The sequence below is a fragment of the Ranitomeya variabilis genome, chromosome 5 (assembly GCF_051348905.1).
Source record: "Ranitomeya variabilis isolate aRanVar5 chromosome 5, aRanVar5.hap1, whole genome shotgun sequence".
NCBI lineage: Eukaryota > Metazoa > Chordata > Amphibia > Anura > Dendrobatidae > Ranitomeya > Ranitomeya variabilis.
This window is the reverse complement of record NC_135236.1, coordinates 410,642,898-410,663,515: the sequence shown is the minus strand read 5'-3', so window position 1 is coordinate 410,663,515 and position 20,618 is coordinate 410,642,898. Positions and strand designations below refer to the sequence as shown.

The following is a 20,618-nucleotide window of genomic DNA, read 5'->3' as shown; positions in this document are numbered from 1 at the left end:
TGGAACTTTCTTCTATCTCCCTACTGCATCTCTGGAGCTCAGCCACAGTGATCCTGGGGTTCTTCTTTACCTCTTTCACCAAGGATCTTCTCCCACGATTACTTAGTTTGGCTGGACGGTCAAGTCTAGGAAGACTTCTGGTGGTCCCAAACTTCTTCCATTTAAGTATTATGGAGGCCACTGTGCTCTTAGGAACCTTGAGTACTGCAGAAATTCTGTTGTAACCTTGGCCAGATCTGTGCCTTGCCACAATTCTGTCTCTGAGCTCCTTGACCAGTTCCTTTGATCTCATGATTCTCATTTGGTCTGACATGCACTGTGAGCTGTGAAGTCTTATATAGACAGGTGTGTGCCTTTCCAAATCAAGTCCTATCAGTTTAATTAAACACAGCTGGACTCCAATGAAGGAGTAGAACCATCTCAAGGAGGATCACAAGGAAATGGACAGCATGTGACTTAAATGTGAGTGTCTGAGCAAAGGGTCTGAATACTTATGACCATGTGATATTTCAGTTTGTTTTTTTTTTATAAATTTGCAAAAAATTCTACATTTCTGTTTTTTTCAGTCAGGATGGGGTGCAGAGTGTACATTAATGAGAAAAATGAAACAAAGAGTGAAAAATGTAAAGGGGTCTGAATATTTTCCGTACCCACTGTAGGCACAGCCATATTGAATGTTTGGATTATGTCTAGTGTAAGCCTACAAACATCAACGGTAGTAGCTTTTGGGGATACGAGTTTGATCTAAAGTTAAAAACAATTGAGGATGGGTGCGCTGTTAATAAAATAGTGATAGTTGTGGGGTAAAATAACTTTACTTTATCCAGAATAAAATATTTTTCTGAACAGCTACCATTGGAAGTCTCCAGTATTTTATTGCTAGCAGACCCAACCTCAATATTTCATACATTGGATCCTACCCATTATGGGTCTGTGCACATGCTGCAGATTTGTTGCACTTTTTTCTGCACAGATTTGTCATAAAACCTCATGCCAGCAAAGTGAATGAGAATCCTGAAGTCTCATGCACACATTGTTTATTTTTGACTTGCAGATTTGGACCAGATTTAAATTTGCAGCATATCAATTGTTTCACTGTTTTTGCTGCAGATTTTACTAATTTTCCACAATGAGCTTTTTGCTGAGTATTTGATGTTGAAGATTTTCTGCCGCATTTCTGCACCCATTAAAGGGAATCTGTCACCTGAATTTGGCGGGACCAGTTTTGGGTCATATGGGCGGGGTTTTCGGGTGTTTGATTCACCCTTTCCTTACCCGCTGGCTGCATGCTGGCCGCAATATTGGATTGAAGTTCATTCTCTGTCCTCCGGAGTGCACGCCAGCGCAAGGCAATATTGCCTTGTGCAGGCATGTACTCTGGAGGACAGAGAATGAACCTCAATCCAATATTGTGCCCAGCATGCAGCCAGCGGGTAAGGAAAGGGTGAATCAAACACCCGAAAACCCCGCCCATATGACCCAAAACTGGTCCCGCCAAATTCAGGTGACAGGTTCCCTTTAAGTAAGATAGGTTACTTGCATTTTTTTCAAAAATACGCAGTGTCAAAAACCACCTAAAGCTCGTTGTGGGGACGTAGCTAAATGAGTGGGGAAAAATCTGCACCAAAAACGCATGTAAAAAAAAGTGGCAAAAACGCATCTATTTTACGGTTGCGGTTTTTCCTGTCAAGAGATGCAGAAATGTTTGCACCAAATACATAACATGGGCACATACCTTTTAACCCCTTCGTGCCATGCGCCGTACTAGTACGGCGCTGCCGGCACTGCATTAGTGCCAGCCGCAGTACTAGTACGGCGCCCCGATCACCGCGGTCGCCCGCTGAGCGCCGCGGTGATCGGGTGCGGGTGTCAGCTGTATATGACAGCTGACACCCCGCAGCAATGCCCACGATCGGCGCTGTCGCCGATCGCGGGCATTTAACCCCTCTGATGCCGCTGTCAATAGTGACAGCGGCATAGAGGGGGATCGCGCAGGGACGGGGGCTCCCTGCGCTCTCCCACCGGAGCAGCGCGATGAGATCGCGCTGCTCCGGTGACCTGGAAGGAGTCCCCGGATCCAAGATGGCCGCGGGACTCCTTCCGGGTCATGAGATGACCCTGCTTGCCGGCGTCTGCTGAGAATCCTCATAGCAGGCGCCGGCAAGCCTGTGGAACGTGCCTGTCACATCGGTGATCAGACAGAGTGCTGTGCACACTGTCTGATCACCGATCTGTGATGTCCCCTCCTGGGACAAAGTAAAAAAGTAAAAAAAAATTTTTTCCACATGTGTAAAAAAAAATAAAAAAAAATTCCTAAATAAAGAAAAAAAAAAATATATATTCCCATAAATACATTTCTTTATCTAAATAAAAAAAACACCACACAATAAAAGTACACATATTTAGTATCGCCGCGTCCGTAACGACCCCACCTATAAAACTATATCACTAGTTAACCCCTTCAGTGAACACCGTAAAAAAAAAAAAAAAAAAACGAGGCAAAAAACAACGCTTTATTCTCATACCGCCAAACAAAAAGTGGAATAACACGCGATCAAAAAGACGGATATAAATAACCATGGTACCGCTGAAAACGTCATCTTGTCCCGCAAAAAAAAAGCCGCCATACAGCATCATCAGCAGAAAAATAAAAAAGTTATAGCTCTCAGAATAAAGCGATGCAAAAACAATTATTTTTTTATATAAAATAGTTTTTATTGTGTAAAAGCGCCAAAACATAAAAAAATTACATAAATGAGGTATCGCTGTAATCGTACTGACCCGAAGAATAAAACTGCTTTATCCTTTTTACCAAACGCGGAACGGTATAAACGCACCCCCTAAAAGAATTTCAGGAATTGCTGGTTTTTGTTCATTCCGCCTCCCAAAAATCGGAATAAAAAGCGATCAAAAAATGTCATGTACCCGAAAATGGTACCAGCAAAAACGTCAACTCGTCCCGCAAAAAACAAGATCTCACATGACTCTGTGGGCCAAAATATGGAAAAATTATAGCTCTCAAAATGTGGTGATGCAAAAACTATTTTTTGCAATAAAAAGCGTCTTTTAGTGTGTGACGGCTGCCAACCATAAAAATCCGCCCAAAAAACGCTATATAAGTCAAATCAAATCCCCCTTCATCACCCCCTTAGTTAGGAAAAATAATAAAATTTTAAAAAATATATTTATTTCCATTTTCCCGTTAGGCTACTTTCACACTAGCGTCGGCCCGACATACCGACGCATACTGTGCAAGCGCCGCACAACGGGGGCAGCGGATGCTGTTTTTCCACGCATCCGCTGCCCCATTGTGAGGTGCGGGGAGGTGGGGGCGGAGTTCCAGCCGCGCATGCGCGGTCGGAAATGGTGGACCGTCAGCACAAAAAAAGTTACATGTAACGTTTTTTGCTGCTGACGGTCCGCCACAACACGACGCAACCGTCGCACGACGCTTGCGACGTGTGTCAATACGTCGCTAATGTTAGTCTATGGGGAAAAAACGCTGCAGGATGCGTTTTTTCGCCAAAACGACGCATTGCGACGTATGCAAAAAAACGCTAGTGTGAAAGTAGCGCTAGGGTTAGGACTAGGGTTAGGGCTAGGGTTGGGGTTGGGGTTAGGGTTTCAGTTAGAATTGGGGAGTTTTCACTGTTTAGGCACATCAGGGGCTCTCCAAACGCGACATGGCGTCCGATCTCAACGCGTTTGTTTGCGTTAAAAACGCATGCGTTTTTATAGAAAAAAACCAGAACACACACTGAAAAGTCACCCACCACCATCAAGGTGATAAAGGGATCCAAACCCTAACCCTACCCCTAAACTCATCCCTAACCGTTTAATGAACATTTTCTGACAGTCATAGTGCCACGTATTTCAGTGCCACGTATTTCAGTGCCACGATATTTCAGTGCCACGATATTTCAGTGCCACGATATTTCAGTGCCACGTATTTAAGTGCCATGATATTTCAGTGAAATACGTGGCACTGAAATATCGTGGCATTTACGTGAAATACGTGGCACTTAAATACGTGGCACTTAAATACGTGGCACTTAAATACGTGGCACTTAAATACGTGGCACTTATATACGTGGCACTTAAATATCGTGGCATGTACATGAAATACGTGGCACTTATATACGTGGCACTTATATACGTGGCACTTATATACGTGGCACTTATATACGTGGCCACTGAAATATCGTGGCACTTATATACGTATATACGTATATAAACGTATTTCAGTGCCACGTATTTCAGTGCCACGTATTTCAGGTTAGGGGTAGGGTTAGGTTTTTTTTCTTGTTTTCTTGTGTTTTTCTATAAAAACGCATGCGTCTAAAAAAACGCATGCGTTTTACCGCGATTACATGCGTTTTTTCACACATGCGTTTTTTAAAAAAATGCATGCAGATAAAAACGCAAGTGTGAAACCAGCCTTACCCTTGGGAAAATAAACCATGGGGGCTAAAATATAATTTTCGTGGAAAAAAATATATTTTTTATTTTCGCGGCTCTGCGTTATAAACTGTAGTGAAGCACTTGGGGGTTCAAAGTTCTCACAACACATCTAGATAAGTTCCGTGGGGGGTCTAGTTTCCAATATGGGGTCACTTGTGGGGGGTTTCTACTGTTTAGGTACATCAGGGGCTCTGCAAATGCAACATGACACCTGCAGACCAATCCATCTAAGTCTGCATTTCAAATGGCGCTCCTTCCCTTCCGAGCTCTGCCGTGCGCCCAAACAGTGGTTCCCCCCCATATATGGGGTATCAGCGTACTCAGGACAAATTGGACAACAACTTTTGTTGTCCAATTTCTCCTGTTACCCTTGGGAAAATAAAAACGTGGGGGCTAAAATATAATTTTCGTGGAAAAAAAAATATTTTTTATTTTCACGGCTCTGCGTGATAAACTGTAGTGAAACACTTGTTGGTTCAAAGTTCTCACAACACATCTAGATAAGTTCCGTGGGGGGTTTAGTTTCCAATATGGGGTCACTTGTGGGGGGTTTCTACTGTTTAGGTACATCAGGGGCTCTGCAAATGCAACATGACACCTGCAGACCAATCCATCTAAGTCTGCATTTCAAACGGTGCTCCTTCCCTTCCGAGCTCTGCCGTGCGCCCAAACAGTGGTTCCCCCAATGTATGGGGTATCAGCGTACTCAGGACAAATTGGACAATAACTTTTGTGGTCCAATTTCTCCTGTTACCCTTGGGGGAAAAAAAATTGCGGGCTAAAACATCATTTTGTGGAAAGAAAAAATGATTTTTTGATTTTCACAGCGCTACATTCTAAACTTTAGTGAAACAACTGGGGGTTAAAAGTGCTCACCACACATCTAAATAAGTTCCTTAGGGGGTCTTCTTTCCAAAATGGTGTCACTTGTGGGGGTTTCCACTGTTTAGGCACGTCAGGGGCTCTCCAAACACGACATGGGTTCCGATCTCAATTCCAGCCAATTTTGCATTGAAAAGTCAAATGGCGCTCCTTCCCTTCCGATCTCTGCCATGCACCCAAACAGTGGTTTATCCCCATATATAAAGTATCAGCGTACTCAGGACAAATTGCACAACAACTTTTGGGGTCCAATTTATCCTGCTACCCTTGGGAAAATAAAAAATTTGGGGCAAAAAGATCATTTTTTGTGAAAATTAATATTAATTTTTTTTACGGCTCTACATTATAAACTTCTGTGAAGCACTTGGAGGTTCAAAGTGCTCACCACACATCTAGATTAGTTCCTTAGAGGGTCTACTTTCCAAAATGGTGTCACTTGTGGGGGTTTCCACTGTTTAGGCACGTCAGGGGCTCTCCAAACACGACATGGGTTCCGATCTCAATTCCAGCCAATTTTGCATTGAACAGTCAAATGGCGCTCCTTCCCTTCCGAGCTCTGCCATGCACCCAAACAGTGGTTTATCCCCATATATAAAGTATCAGCGTACTCAGGACAAATTGCACAACAACTTTTGGGGTCCAATTTATCCTGCTACCCTTGGGAAAATAAAAAATTTGGGGCAAAAAGATCATTTTTTGTGAAAATTAATATTAATTTTTTTTACGGCTCTACATTATAAACTTCTGTGAAGCACTTGGAGGTTCAAAGTGCTCACCACACATCTAGATTAGTTTCTTAGAGGGTCTACTTTCCAAAATGGTGTCACTTGTGGGGGTTTCCACTGTTTAGGCACGTCAGGGGCTCTCCAAACACGACATGGGTTCCGATCTCAATTCCAGCCAATTTTGCATTGAAAAGTCAAATGGCGCTCCTTCCCTTCCGAGCTCTGCCATGTGCCCAATCAATGGTTTACCCCAACATGTGGGGTATCGGCGTACTCAGGACAAATTGTACAACTTTTTTGGTCCAATTTCTCCTGTTACCCTTGGTAAAATAAAACAAATTGGATCTGAAGTAAAAATTTTGTGAAAAAAAAGTTAAATGTTCAATTTTTTTTAAACATTCCAAAAATTCCTGTGAAGCACCTGAAGGGTTAATAAACTTTTTGAATGTGGTTTAGAGTACCTTGAGGGGTGCAGTTTTTAGAATGGTGTCACTTTTGGACATTCTCTGTCATATAGACCCCTCAAAGTCACTTCAAGTGTGAGGTGGTCCGTAAAAAAAATGGTTTTGCAAATTTTGTTGCAAAAATGAGAAATCGCTGGTCAACTTTTAACCCTTATAACTCCCTAACAAAAAAAAATTATGTTTCCAAAATTGTGCTGATGTAAAGCAGACATGTGGGAAATGTTGTTTATTAACTATATTATGTGATATAACTCTCTAATTTAAGGGCATAAAAACGAAAAATTTGAAAATTGCTAAATTTTCATAATTTTCTACAAATTTCTGTTTTTTTCACAAATAAATGCAAGTCATATCGAAGAAGTTTTACCACTATCATAAAGTACAATATGTCACGAGAAAACAATCTCAGAATCACCAGGATCCGTTGAAGCGTTTCAGAGTTATGACCTCATAAAGTGACAGTGGTCAGAATTGTAAAAATTGGCCGTGTCACTTAGGTGAAAACAGGCTTTGGGGTGAAGGGGTTAAAAAGGTTTTTCAGGGTTAAAAAAAGTGTCTGCTTTTTTTTTTTCTAGAAATAGGGAGAATTTGTCTGTGAGACATGTTGTTATTGAAGCTGAAATCCACTTGAGTGAAAAGAACTGTACTGCAAAACCAGTATAAGGCCGGGATCACACTACTGCGAGATACGGCCGAGTCTCGCAGGTGAAAACCCAGCTCTGGCACCGGCACTCCAGAGTGGAGCGTGCAGCTCCAAGTATTGCTATGCGGCTGCACGCTCCGGAGTGCCGGTGCCAGAGCTGGGTTTTCACCTGCGAGACTCGGCCGTATCTCGCTGTGTGTGATCCCAGCCTAAAAAGTATAATCCAGGACAACCGCATTTAAAGTGTTTTCCATGTCCAATGAAAAATTACCCATTGCACTTTCCAGTAAAAACATACTCCCTAATTCTATTTTTTTTTAATAAATGGGCTCTTATGGTTGACAAATGACTCACAGTCAGACATATACGCTTTTTTCATGTATGTATAACATCATGCAGCAAACATTTCATGATCTATAGGGATCAGAAACAAGTTACCGGTATATATAAATGAAAAACTCGAAAAAATATTCATGGCATGCTGTATAAAATCTGGAAAATGGCACTGATGAACAATAAAAAGCGATATACTTTAAAGTAAGATCTGGCCAGAAAAGAACTGCATAAAAAAGCTCTTTTTTGATGCCTTCATTTTCCCATTCATTAGAATGGATGAAATATGCTGAGCGAATTGACATGCTGACATCTGAAACTGCTTTAAATTTGCAAGGAAATTATTATTAATATTTTTTTTAGAAATATTATTTACTTTTCTGCAACAGTAAAATGCTGTGGTTTTCTTGTGACAGAAATGCAAGGTCGGAAAAAAATTATCTTAACTGGCAACACCACAGCTTTCGAAGACCACCTTTAATCTTTCCCTATAGCAATAAAGTTAGGTTATGGCCAATTTAGCTAAGATATTGGACTTTCCACCCAAAAACAAAGTGATGGCTATTTTTCTGTCTGTCCTGTATTGATTTTTTTCTTGATGTCTGATTTAGACCTTCATCTTTATCAAGCACAAGAAGGGACCAAACTGCTGCTGCTGATCCAAACTTCAGCAAAAATGTCAATGGATTAAGTGTTAATAAATCAGGGTAAGGAACCACAGTTTGCCATAAGGTTACAATTTTATTTTGCCATGTACTGTACATTACATGCATTTTTATTCAATAGCATGATGTAAGGCTAAGAATCCACGTGTAAAGACCCTCAAGCTGATGCGCTTACGTCTGAACGGGGCCATAGACTATAATGGCAGCAGATCAAAAGTTCGGTCTGCTGTGCATTATTATCGAGCGTGTACTCCTACCGGAGGTGGACAGTCAGACGTAGTAGGCAGTGTCTGGGTGTCTGCTCCAGTTGGTATACACCCGAAAATGATGCCCATCAGAGCTCACGCTCGCTCTGATGGAACTTTTATAGTCTATGCCCCCGCCGGCATATATGTTCCAATAGCATTTTCTGAACGGGTGCCGGAACACAATATGAAAGCACCCATAGGGCTCAAGGGTTTTTTACCTACCGTAATTATATTTATTGGCTGTGCTGAGGATAATTTTAGATTATTCCTTTTTCTTGGTTAGTCAACTCATTAACATTGTGTATTTAAACTTCTATTTTAGACTTCAGCTGAATGTTGCCTTATTCTCACCTGCCTTTCCTATAGGGCCCATGCAGCAACTCTTACCAACCCCCCGGTTGTTTTAGAACCGTGGCCGGAGAAGATTTGGCACACATCACACTATACCTGCCCTGTTGTCTTACACAAAATGATGTTGGGTGAAGACAGCAGTATATGCAGATGTAGCAGTCACCAGGTTCCCTATGTAACAGACCTGGAGTTTGACCAGCTGATAAGTAAGACGTCGTCCTTGGAGCAAATCATTGTAGTGTGTGTGGTGTCATCCTTGGGCTCTGAGAAAACTGACAAGAAGGATTTGTTAGACAAGCTATATGAAAAGAAGAACCGCTATAGAAGTATGCCATGTTTGCAGGTAAGTGACTCAAATGGTGACTTATGGTATATTATCTGTGGTATATCTGGAGTCTGATGCACCCTGGTGCAAGACTTGGACCCCCCTCCCCTATCATGAAAATAATATATATATATATGCACCCTCAATCCTGATATATATGTCCCTCACCCTGGTATCTGTCCCTTATCCAGGGCTCCATCCAGGTATATACAGTGGGGAAATAAGTATTTGATCCGTTGCTGATTTTGTAAGTTTGCCCACTGACAAAGACATGAACAGTCTATAATTTTATGGGTAGGTTAATTTTAACATTGAGAGGTAGAATATCAAAAATAAAATCCAGAAAATCACATTGTATGAATTCTATAAATGTATTTGCATTTTGCGGTGAGAAATAAGTATAGCCTGTTCATGTCTTTGCCCTTCGGCGGTTGTTTATCGCGCAGTGTAGACGCACCTCTAGAGTCCAGATTGTATAGCTTCTACACTGGTAACTAAATGTCTTTGTTACAGAGCCGGGTGGACTCCTTCCGTCTATTAAAGTATGACATAAACACATGCAATATTGTCACAGGTCACAAACAGCCTTTACTGGGTCAGCGCCACAATGTAGCGCCAGGAATGATCTTGGTAAGAACATATGTATTTCTTAGCGTGGTCTATATGCTCATGCATGAACTGTAGATGTGGGTGTAAAATGAGGGGAGGGCCGTATTATAGGGCAAATTTACTATCATGTTGCCTCCTATGACACGTTTAAACAGATTTATATTATTGTATTACAAGCACCAGTGTGTGTTTGTGTACAATGCAGCATAATCCAGACAACCACTGACCTGTGCTGGGACATAATAACCTCATGTATATGGAACATGAGATAATGTGGTCTCGTAGTGTCCGCTGGGTGGCAGCACAATCCTTCCTCAGCCACAGCTCACAGCATTTTATTGTACCATGCGGAGCTGTGTACTCATTTTTCCTTGTATGCACTTTATGCACTTGCAATGTCTTTCCATTGTTCCTGTTAGGCTATGTGCACACGTTGCGGATTAGGCTTAGGAATTTCTGGTGCAGATTCTGCCTCTCTTGGCAGAAAACGCAGGTGCGGATTTGACGCGATTTTGTGCGATTTTGCTGCGGATTTGCTGCGTTTTTTACCCCTGCGGATTTCTATAATGGAATGGGTACAAAAATGCTGCAGATACGCAAAAAAAGAAGTAACATGCTACTTCTTTTAATCCGCAGCGTTTCCGCATGGATTTTTCCACACCACTAGGACAGAATTTTTTTTTTTACCATTGATTTACATTGGACTGTAAATCACTTGCGGATCTGCAGCGTTTCTGCACCTCAAAAAACGATGCGGATCCACAAGAAATCCGCAACGTGTGCACATACCCTAACAATGTTTTTCCCCTATGTAGAATGTAAGTTCCCAAACCTCTGTTAATTTTACATAATGCGTCATCAATGACATTACAATGAACTCTAATTGTTATATTACACTATAGCTATCAGTATTGTATATATACATAGACTTTATACACAGCCATAGCATATTTCCACGTACATTGCTAAGTGCATTCTTCAGTCAAGGACCTAATATTTGGCCGAGATCCAGCAGGAATAGTCTTGAAAACATTGTGCAGAGAAGAATGGGATTTAGTGTTTCAGTCCCACTGTGTTTAGTCCTAGGGCGGTACACATGAGGACGTAGCATCAAACATCACCCATGAACCCTTGAGTTATGATGTCGGAGCCCTGGCACGTGGAATGGAGCCTACAGATACTTGTCGTTATATTCCACCATTAATTAATTACATAGTAGCTAGAAGTGTGTGGAAGGATTATTCTCTTTTCTGCTCAGTGTAGACATGGGCTGAACCTTAGGCACCTGTGTGTGCGGCTTCGTGTGCGGATGGGTCCCGCAGAGTGCTAACATTGGTCCGTGGCGATCCATTGCACACACAGACCAAACATACACTCCTGGGAACTTGTATTTAGGAAACTATTTTCTTTTCAGTAGGGGTTTATTTACATGGGCAGGTGTAAGAACACTTAGTCAAAAAACTCATGTCCAATTTGCTCAGGTTTTGATGTGGTTTTCCAATGCAGTTGTATGACTACATCCTAATCAATAGTCCACACTAGTAAGGTGCTGCCCCTGACTTAATGCATGCCATATTCCATGATATAATCAATGAGTGATTGTTACAAATATGAGCAAACATTGCAGTGTGAATGTAGATATTGCTAATCAAGTCCCTGCTGTAACGTAGCACCGTACAGACGCCATATGTAGAGAGAAAGATGTCCTGTGTCCATGTGAGAACTGTAAGCTATGTGCCAAAACAGGAGATGGACTCTGGAGGAAAGCACTGAAACCCTTCACCAAAAAGCTGGCTTCTCCAATATCCTCGGATGTGATCCAATCCTACCATGGACACAAAACAAAAGGCCTTTGCACCACGTGAATGAGGTCTTCTGATGGAGAGATCAATGCTCAGCTTATTTATTGTAAAGACATGGGGGATCTGTCAGCAGGATTTCACCCCTTCACTTCCTCCTCCACACCAAAAAAAAAATATAGACACATGTCGCTCTTCCAGATACAAGTCCAGCAATAAATGGCCAGTCTGTTCCTCCATTACTGAGTGTTTAAAATTATATGCAAATGGAGCTGAAGTGCTTTTGGCGCTTGGAAGCTCTTCTCAAGCCTCTGTCACTCCAGCTCTATTTCCCGCACTGCTTCCTCCTTCTGGTTTGACAACTCCTTTTGACGACTCCTCCAACGTCAAGCAACGGAGCTGTCAGCTAATTAGGAGGAGCAGTGCTGGGTGAGTAATAGAGATGGAGTGACAGAGGCTTGAGAAGTGTTTTCTCGTGCCAAAAGCACTCCAGCCACACTTATACTGTACTTTTTTTGTATTTTGTTTTCTAGATGTATATATGTGGCAAACTGATGTTTGCAAACTACATTTTTAATGGATACAGTCGATCAATTACAGACCTTCAGAAACAGATCATAAAAACTAGGAGCGACTACCAAACCGGCTGCTATTTACCTAAGGATTTCAAATTTAGGTAGCTATAATTTTTTGTCATGTTATCACATTTGTGCAAATTTTTTTTTTCATGTGGCTAAATATTTTCAATGCCATATTAGTTCATATACTAAGTTTGTTAACTTTTATTTTAAGGAAAATTATTACATGATTTGTCACTGCTATTCCATAACGCTGTTGGAATTATATGGAGTGGCATCATGCATGCTCCGTGAAAACTAATTTACCCACTATTCATCATTGTGGGGTCCAAATAGTCAAACCCCTATTGATTTATTATGATTTATTATTTATCATCTACCCAACAGATTGGTAATAAATATTTCTTGCTGGTAAACCCCTTAAAATATTGACCTGGACCCCTAGTGTGATGTAGTGGTTTTTAAATACTCCCCCTCCTGACCTCTCCCTGTGATATGTAATTTTGAGGGGATTGGAGAGATTGTCACACAGCCCAGAGCAGGTGACAATGATATAGATGAGTCACAAGCTGCATCATAGGACGGCCAGAGTTGCAGATGCATTTGGACCACAGGTTCCGAGGCTGTAGTCGAGGCGGGAGATGATGAGGTTATGAACAAGAAATTTAGTAGATTGAGGGTTGAGGAAAAGACGGATTCTAGATATATTTTTGAGCTGGAGGCGGCAGGAGGTGGAAAGAGCTTGGATATGCGGTTTGAAGGACAGAACAGAATCGAGGGTTACTCCGAGGCAGCGGACTTCCGGTATGAGGGAAAGCATGATGTAATTTATTGTGATAGATAGATCAGGTAGGGGAGATCTGTGAGATGGAGGAAAGATGAGTTCAGATTTGTCCACATTGATTTTGAGGAAGCGAGAGGAGAAGAAGGAGGATATGACTAATAGAAATTTCGGGATTCTGGACAGCTGAGAGGTGACATCTGTGGTAGATCTGAGTGTCATGAGCGTAAAGGTGGTACTAAAATCCATGGAATCCATACTTTATGAGTTGTCCCAGGCCAAGTGTATAGATTGAGAAGAGAAGGGGTCCTAGACTCCAAGGGAGAGAGGGTGGGATGAGGAGGTAGTGTGGGAGTGGGAGACACTGAATGTGCGGTTGGAAAGGTATGAAGAGATCCAGGATAGGGCGAGGTCTTTGATGTCAAAGGAAGAGAGGATTTGTAATGGGAGGCAGTGGTCAACTGTGTTGAAAACAGAGGACAGGTATAGAAGGAGGAGTATAGAGTATTGACGGTTAGCTTTGGCTGTAAGTATGTCATTAGTAATTTTGGTCAGGGCAGTCTCAGTGGAATGGTGGGGATGGAAACCAGACTGTAGATTGTCAAAGAGCAAGTTAGATGAGAGGTGGGAGAAAAGTTCAGAGTGGAGGTGCTGCTCCAGGAGTTTGGAAGCGAATGGGAACAGCGATATTGGGCGATAGTTGGACATGGCGATTGGGTCGAGGGTTGGCTTTTTAAGGATAGGTGTGATTGTGGCATGTTTGAAAGCAGACGGGAAGGTACCAGAAGAAATTGATAGGTTGAAGAGATGAGTTAGAGATGGGATAAGTCTGATGATGAGGTTGGGGAGGAGGTGGGATGGGATGTGGTCTAGTGCAGAAGTGGTGAGGTGTGATTTGGAGTGGAGACAGTTAAGCTCCCCTTCAGTGATTTTGGAGAGGGAGGTTATGGGGAAAGGGCATTGGTCTGGTATACAGTACAAATGGGTAGTAGTGGTTGACCAATAAAGATTTGCCTTGTTGGGTCACTAAGATTTTTGAAGTATGTGGCAAATGATATCAAGGTGACTATAATTCCAAAACGATAAGCTCACTTTAGCCACTGCTCCTGCATTGTGACATCACTACAGGCCCCATACACATAAAACTTAAGTTGGTTGAACCCAGTTGATTTTCTAATGTGTATGGGGTCGTCGGCCACCTTTTGGTTGGAAGAGATGTCGATTATGCATGTCCGATTTCTGACCTCAAGTTGCATTGTTCTCCCTGAGATTAGCTGCCGGCCGATGTGTCAGCCAATGGCTTTCTCATAGAAACCACAATAACATGGATGAACGAGGACTCCTGTATATAGGAGAGTTGGCAGAGATGGCTGTTTTCCAAACGATTAGCCAATAGCCAAGTAGTGTATATGGCCAACTTTATCTTCCCTGAGCAGAGAAACTAATGTTCATTATACTGTAACTTAGCTGTAAAAATATTCTTTTACAGCGACATTGCTGTCAGTATTTCCAAAGTGCAAACGTTGCAGTAGCACTTTGCCTCTATACAGAATCTTCTAGAGCCACTGATTCCAAGATGGTAAACTTTGTGCCAGGAGCCCATTAATAACTTGAGTGAAAACCCTTTTTTTTTTGTTTGGCAGAATTACAGATCGTACTGTAATGAAAATAAATGAAATCATTTATCTGGCAAATTGCATGACACGTTGTATAGCTGGCCAATAGAAATAATGGGTCCATGCATTCATATTTTGTATATTTGCATTTGTTACATTTTGAAAATGTATCAGATGTCAATGAAACAATGTCATTCCACTTAGAAGGGCACATCACCCTGTTTGCTCTTTACTAGTTATATTATGGTCCTGTAAGATATCCTGTGCTTTGATACATGCTAGTTGCTTGAGGCGTTCTAATAGATGTGTAAAGATCAGAGAGGTAGGACCCTGACCTGGAGGCATCTATTAAAGTCCACTGGAGGGTCACACTGTGACTCAAACCAGAAAACAGCAGGTAGCACATTACACAAAGTCCAATCATCTACAAACTGAAGTGACTGAAATCTGAATCCCTGGACCGGATTCTGAGCTCATTATTTCCCCTGCTTGTAAAACATCTCTGTGTTACATATGGACTCCGCCAATGTCCAGCAGCCTGGAACGTTGCGTCCTACCAGATGTTCAGTGTCGTCTGCACTTATGAACCCTATGAGTGCTGTCATGCTGCTTAGTAAAGAATCACATACAAATACTATTCGCCCTGCTACTTGTTAGGCTTTTAGCCTTCTCAGTACTTGTGCACACTTGTCAATTCGCATTTCTGTGAATGATACACTTGTGATATAAACAATTAGAAATTAAGGTTAATGCTTAGTTATATTAAATGTGCTAAGAAACAAAGTTATTTTGATAAGTTCTCTGAAAAATTGAACTCTCAAAACAGATGTCAACCCTCCCTCCACTTTTTTAAGGTTCATTGCCAATACTAACTATATTATGCTCCAGTCTAAATCCATTCAACTAATTCTACAAGTAAAACACTGTTAATAAAGATGTGCACAACCATAAGTCTGTATTCAACCACTGAGGCCATGGAACATTTTTTTTCTGCGGTTGTTGTAAAACCACAGTTTTTGCAGAAAAGAAAAACACAAAGTGGCGCAAATATGTGAACAGAACCTACAGATTATATCAATTCACTGCATTATATATTGGTTGTTTTTTATTTCTATCTAAATTTAACTTAACTATTTAGTAATGCTGATTTCACATTTATTTTGTTCTTAAAGCTACGAAGAACACGTCGACTATTCATCTTCAGCTATACCTCGAACAACCACGGCTATTGAGAAAGTCTGCCCCTAGGTATTACAAATCATTGTAGACAATATTGGGTAGCAGCCCACAGCTTTTGTGTATATTATATACATGTATGCACACACAGTTATGGCCAGAAGTATTCGGACAGTTAGAGAAATGTCATATTTTAGCCTTTGTACATCAGTAGAATGCATTAGCAAGAGTCATCAATATGTTTTTGAAGAGTAAATTCAATTGGGTTAACAGAATATTACATTAATGGATGGGAAATTATGGCACATTAACTCATTATTTAATGACAAATGAGCAAAATAAAGTGCCCCCAAGCACATTAAAGTTGACCCAACCCACCAATTCGAACATCGGACCCTCAACTGTTTTTGGAAGCCATCCAACTCTACCCTTGCACATTATTTTGTGGGAGATAAGGATCGGCAGTGTGAATTATGACACCAGATCCTTTTGTTCTCCAGGCAGATAAGCTTTTGCATTTCACTATTTACAGGGTGGGCTATTTATATGGATACACCTAAATAAAATGGGAATGGCTGGTGATATCAACTTCCTGTTTGTGGCACATTAGTATATGGGAGGGGAAAAACTTTTCAAGATGGGTGGTGACCACGGTGTCCATTTTGAAGTCGGCCATTTTGGATCCAACTTTATTTTTTTCAATGGGAAGAGGGTCATGTGACAAACTTATTGAGAATTTCACAAGAAAAACAATGTTTTGCTTGGTTTTAACTTTATTCTTTCATGAGTTATTTACAAGTTTATGACCACTTATAAAATGTGTTCAAAGTGCTGCCCATTGTGTTGGATTGTCAATGCAACCCTCTTCTCCCACTCTTGACACAAAAATAAATTTTAGCACAGGCTTCCAGTATCGGTTGTTTCAGATGCTGCACATCTCGTATCTTCACAGCATAGACAATTTCCTTTAGATGACCCCAAAGATAAAAGTCTAAGGGGGTCAGATCGTGAGACCTTGGTGGCCATTCAGCTGGCCCTCGATGACCAATCCACTTCCCAGGAAACTGTTCATGTAGGAATGCTCGGACCTGACACCCAAGATGGTGCACCACCACATTATGGGTGTCAGGTTCGAGCTAGTGCTAGCATTTCTTCTGCAGTGTTGCTAACAATGTGTCAAGAGTGAAAAGTTTTTCCCCTCCCATATACTAATGTGCCACAAACAGGAAGTTGATATCACCAACCATTCCCATTTTATTTAAGTGTATCCATATAAATGGCCCACACTGTATATTACTTAAAAAAAACATCTTGTAAATTTCACACTGGACTCGAGGCCTAATATTGGACTCGTCATGTTCTTTTCAGCAGTCCCATGGACAGTAACTGCAATAGACCATAGTTGTGTGTATAGAAGCTTTATCTGAGCATGGCCTAGTCTGGGCAATTGTCATTGTGAAAAGAGAGGGAGGAGGTGAGATTGGCTATTGTGAATGCTGGATCCTGTGTTATCTAATGTATATAGAGATGCAACCTTTTATTTTAATCCTATCTGTGATGATAATGAGATGGCTAAAACATCATATATAAAAACACAGGGGGTATGAGTCTAATATCAGACTTAATGTCCAGTATGAAAATGGCAAGCTTTCTGATTTTTTAATAAAGATAATTATATGAAAAATTAAAAAAAAATTTTTTTTTCATAAATTAAAGAACTTTAACATTAAAAACAGGTTTAATCAATAGGTCCTTTTCTGATTACTCTTTCCCTTTAACAGAAAAAAATGTACTGATGAGCACAGTAATACTAAAATACCTTTAAGAGGAAAGATGACAACTTAAAGGGTCCACTACTAGGATAACCCATTCTGAAATACTTTATTCCCCTGTGTAAAATAAAAATACCATATACTCGCCTCCTGCAGAGCACCGGTTCAGCGATGTCAGGGTTGGGTCCCCGAGAGCTTGTGTGGCATTATTATGCCTCGTGAGCCCTGCAGCGAATCAGCGGTTGATAATCGGCTGCATTTGTCACACTTCCCTTTGATGTACGAGGTTCATCCGAAGGAAGTGAGTGCAAAGCAGCCATTAGTGACCAATGAGTGGTAGGTGAGTATATGTTAGTTTTATCATACACTGGGGAATATAGTATTTCACTACTTCTGAACTGCCCATAGACTATAAATGTCTGGGCGCAGTCCGTACATTACTCTGTGGTGACAATTAAAAATGTCAGTGCAGTGTAGGCAGCGTGCACAAGATTGTGACGTTGTGGTTGTGGGAGCCTTCTGTCAGACACAGCCAGACTTCCCAGAGAGAAGATAAAAGTGGCTTATTACCATTTCTACCTTTTCAATCTCTACATCCAAATTGCAGCTAACAGATACCATAAGTAAAGGTATAATCCCAAAACAATAGTAGCCTGTCCATATCATTACATGTTACAAAATAAGCCTTATGTTTATAGTTCTGTTAATTCGTCTACTTGATTAAAGGGAACCTGTCACCCCCAAAATCAGGCGTGAGGTAAGCCCACCGGCATCAGGGGCTTATCTACAGCATTCTGTAATGCTGTAGATAAGCCCCCGATGTATCCTGAAAGATGAGAAAAAGAGGTTAGATTATACTCACCCAGGGGCGGTCCCGCTGCTGCTACGGGTCCGGTGCCTCCCATCGTCATAAGATGACGTCCTCTTCTGGTCTTCACGCTGCGGCTCCGGCGCAGGCGTACTTTGTCTGCTCTGTTGAGGGCAGAGCAAAGTACTGCAGTGCGCAGGCATCAGGAAAGGTCAGCGAGACCCAGCGCCTGCGCACTGCAGTACTTTGCTCTGCCCTCAACAGAGCAGACAAAGTAAGCCTGCACCAGAGCCGCAGCGTGAAGACAAGAAGAGGACGTCATCATAAGAAGGTGGGAGGCCCCAGACCGCGACGCCTATCGGACTGGACCGCCCCTTAGTGAGTATAATCTAACCTCTTTTTCTCATGCCAGGATACATCAGCGGCTTATCTACAGCATTACAGAATGCTGTAGATAAGCCCCTGATGTCGGTGGGCTTACCTCACCCACGATTTTGGGGGTGACAGGTTCCCTTTAATGCAATATATTTGCCAAACCCTTTGAATTTGCCCTAAAAGTCATATCTATCTTGTACACACACTCCTATGTGTAATAACTGGAACATGACACTGATCAGTGTATATACTATTGTGCAATGATTCCAAGACCCTTTTTATATTCCAATATTGAGAGTAAAGATTTAATTTACTCACATTTTGATCATTAGGATAAATGACCAACAGGAGAAAATCATTGGAGATTAACAGTGAATCTTCCACCAGATTTTTTCCAGCCTAATCTGAGAGCAGCATAATATAACGATAGAGGCTTTGATTCCAGCGATGTGTTACTTACTCGGCTGCTTAGTGTAGTTTTTATAAAATCACAGTTTTGTTAGCAGGAGATTATAACAGGAGGACAAGTAAACCTGCTGCCGTGTAGTCCTTCATATTTATAGGCCCCCACCACTGATTGAAAGCTTTGCATATCAGTGATGTGCGCGGGGTTATACAGAGCTCAGCATTCAGAGAACTGCTAGATCTGCAGAAGATAAAACAGGGATTTTATCAAAACTTCAACAAGCAGCTCAGTAAGTGACAGATCGCTAAAATCGGGGTCTCTGTCTCTACATTATGCTGCTCTCAGATGGGGTAGCAAAAACCTGGTGACAGATTCCCTTTAATGAATTAAAACTAAAGTTATATATGGGCAGACTTTTATGATGGTCAATACTTAAGATGGCCATTCACATAACATTAAGTTCCCATGAGGACAATCACCATTGGTGGTGTCAGCGAATCCCTAATTGGAACAAGTATTTATAGCATCTAGGTCTTAGATTGCTTAAGTGGCAGCACTAAGGATATTCACGAGAGCAATGTGCAGTCATCACTGACTGAATCATGAGGCACGAGTTTAACTTCTGTTTTGTCATCTCACCACAGGTTGCTCCATTAAATCAGCAGACATGGTGGAGAAGGATACGATGAGCCTACCCATCCTTCAGGATCCTGAAAAATGACCAGCTACATTCTGACTAGTGGCTTACAGTATATCAATGAACTATTGGTTTCTACTTGTAAATGGACAAATTGTTTGCAATTTACTTGTCATATCTTGTACCTAACATAATTAGTCTAACACGGTTCATCATTCAGACCAAGACATCCATGCTGTTACTACTGTCTGACCTGTACACATAGGTAGGACTATTATCACTATGCCAGCGCAAATTCAGAATTTTTGCAAGACTACAGTATATACAGCCATTTCTATAGTATATACAGATTAAATAGCAATGACTACGGCAAGAAATACATTATATATCACTTCTTAACTTCGACACCCTTACATCATGTTATAAATTGACACCGGGGTAGAGCACAGTATTTTTTATGTACCTAGATGTACATTTTATCATATGGCAAAAGTCAAAGAAATAAAAATAATCTTTTGTCATTTGTTTTCCCCTTCTTGTCTTTTTTATACCCAGTTGATAACATAAGGATTGTGTCTAGCTTCCGACAGTTTTGATATTAGGAAATGACTATGTAAGTGCTGGGAGCTACCATATTTTACTGTTGAAGTCGCTCACTGAACCTCTGACATCATAGGAAAAAAGAATAAGGTCCTCTTTCACATGAACACACGTTTCATTCATCCTTTTTTTGCAGATTAAAAACAGTGCTAATGTAAACCACTAACGCTACTCAAACAAAAGAATTCAGCAGCACGCTGTAAGAGCTCAGATGTGTGCAAACATTGAATATATGGAATTTAACTAGCATTACTGCTATATAGAATTTACTTATAAAATTTACACTGTTATACAAACTGTACACTGACTACTTTACATTGTATCAAAGTGTCATCTTTGTGATGGGTGTGCTCACTTCTGTGAT

The 20,618-nt window shown here is 41.2% G+C and overlaps 1 protein-coding gene across 1 annotated transcript in view; it reads left to right on the top strand.

The window, feature by feature from the left end:
• The window catches only part of LOC143776123 (uncharacterized), a 152,089-nt gene extending 131,954 nt beyond the window's left edge, over positions 1 to 20,135 (top strand). The window contains exons 14-19 of the mRNA XM_077265151.1: positions 8,120 to 8,215; positions 8,788 to 9,115; positions 9,611 to 9,727; positions 12,039 to 12,181; positions 15,653 to 15,728; positions 19,662 to 20,135. Coding sequence (XP_077121266.1) covers positions 8,120 to 8,215; positions 8,788 to 9,115; positions 9,611 to 9,727; positions 12,039 to 12,181; positions 15,653 to 15,728 — 760 coding nt within the window. The 3' untranslated portion in view covers positions 19,662 to 20,135. The remainder of the gene's footprint in view (positions 1 to 8,119; positions 8,216 to 8,787; positions 9,116 to 9,610; positions 9,728 to 12,038; positions 12,182 to 15,652; positions 15,729 to 19,661) is intronic.
• Positions 20,136 to 20,618: the final 483 nt, after the last annotated feature.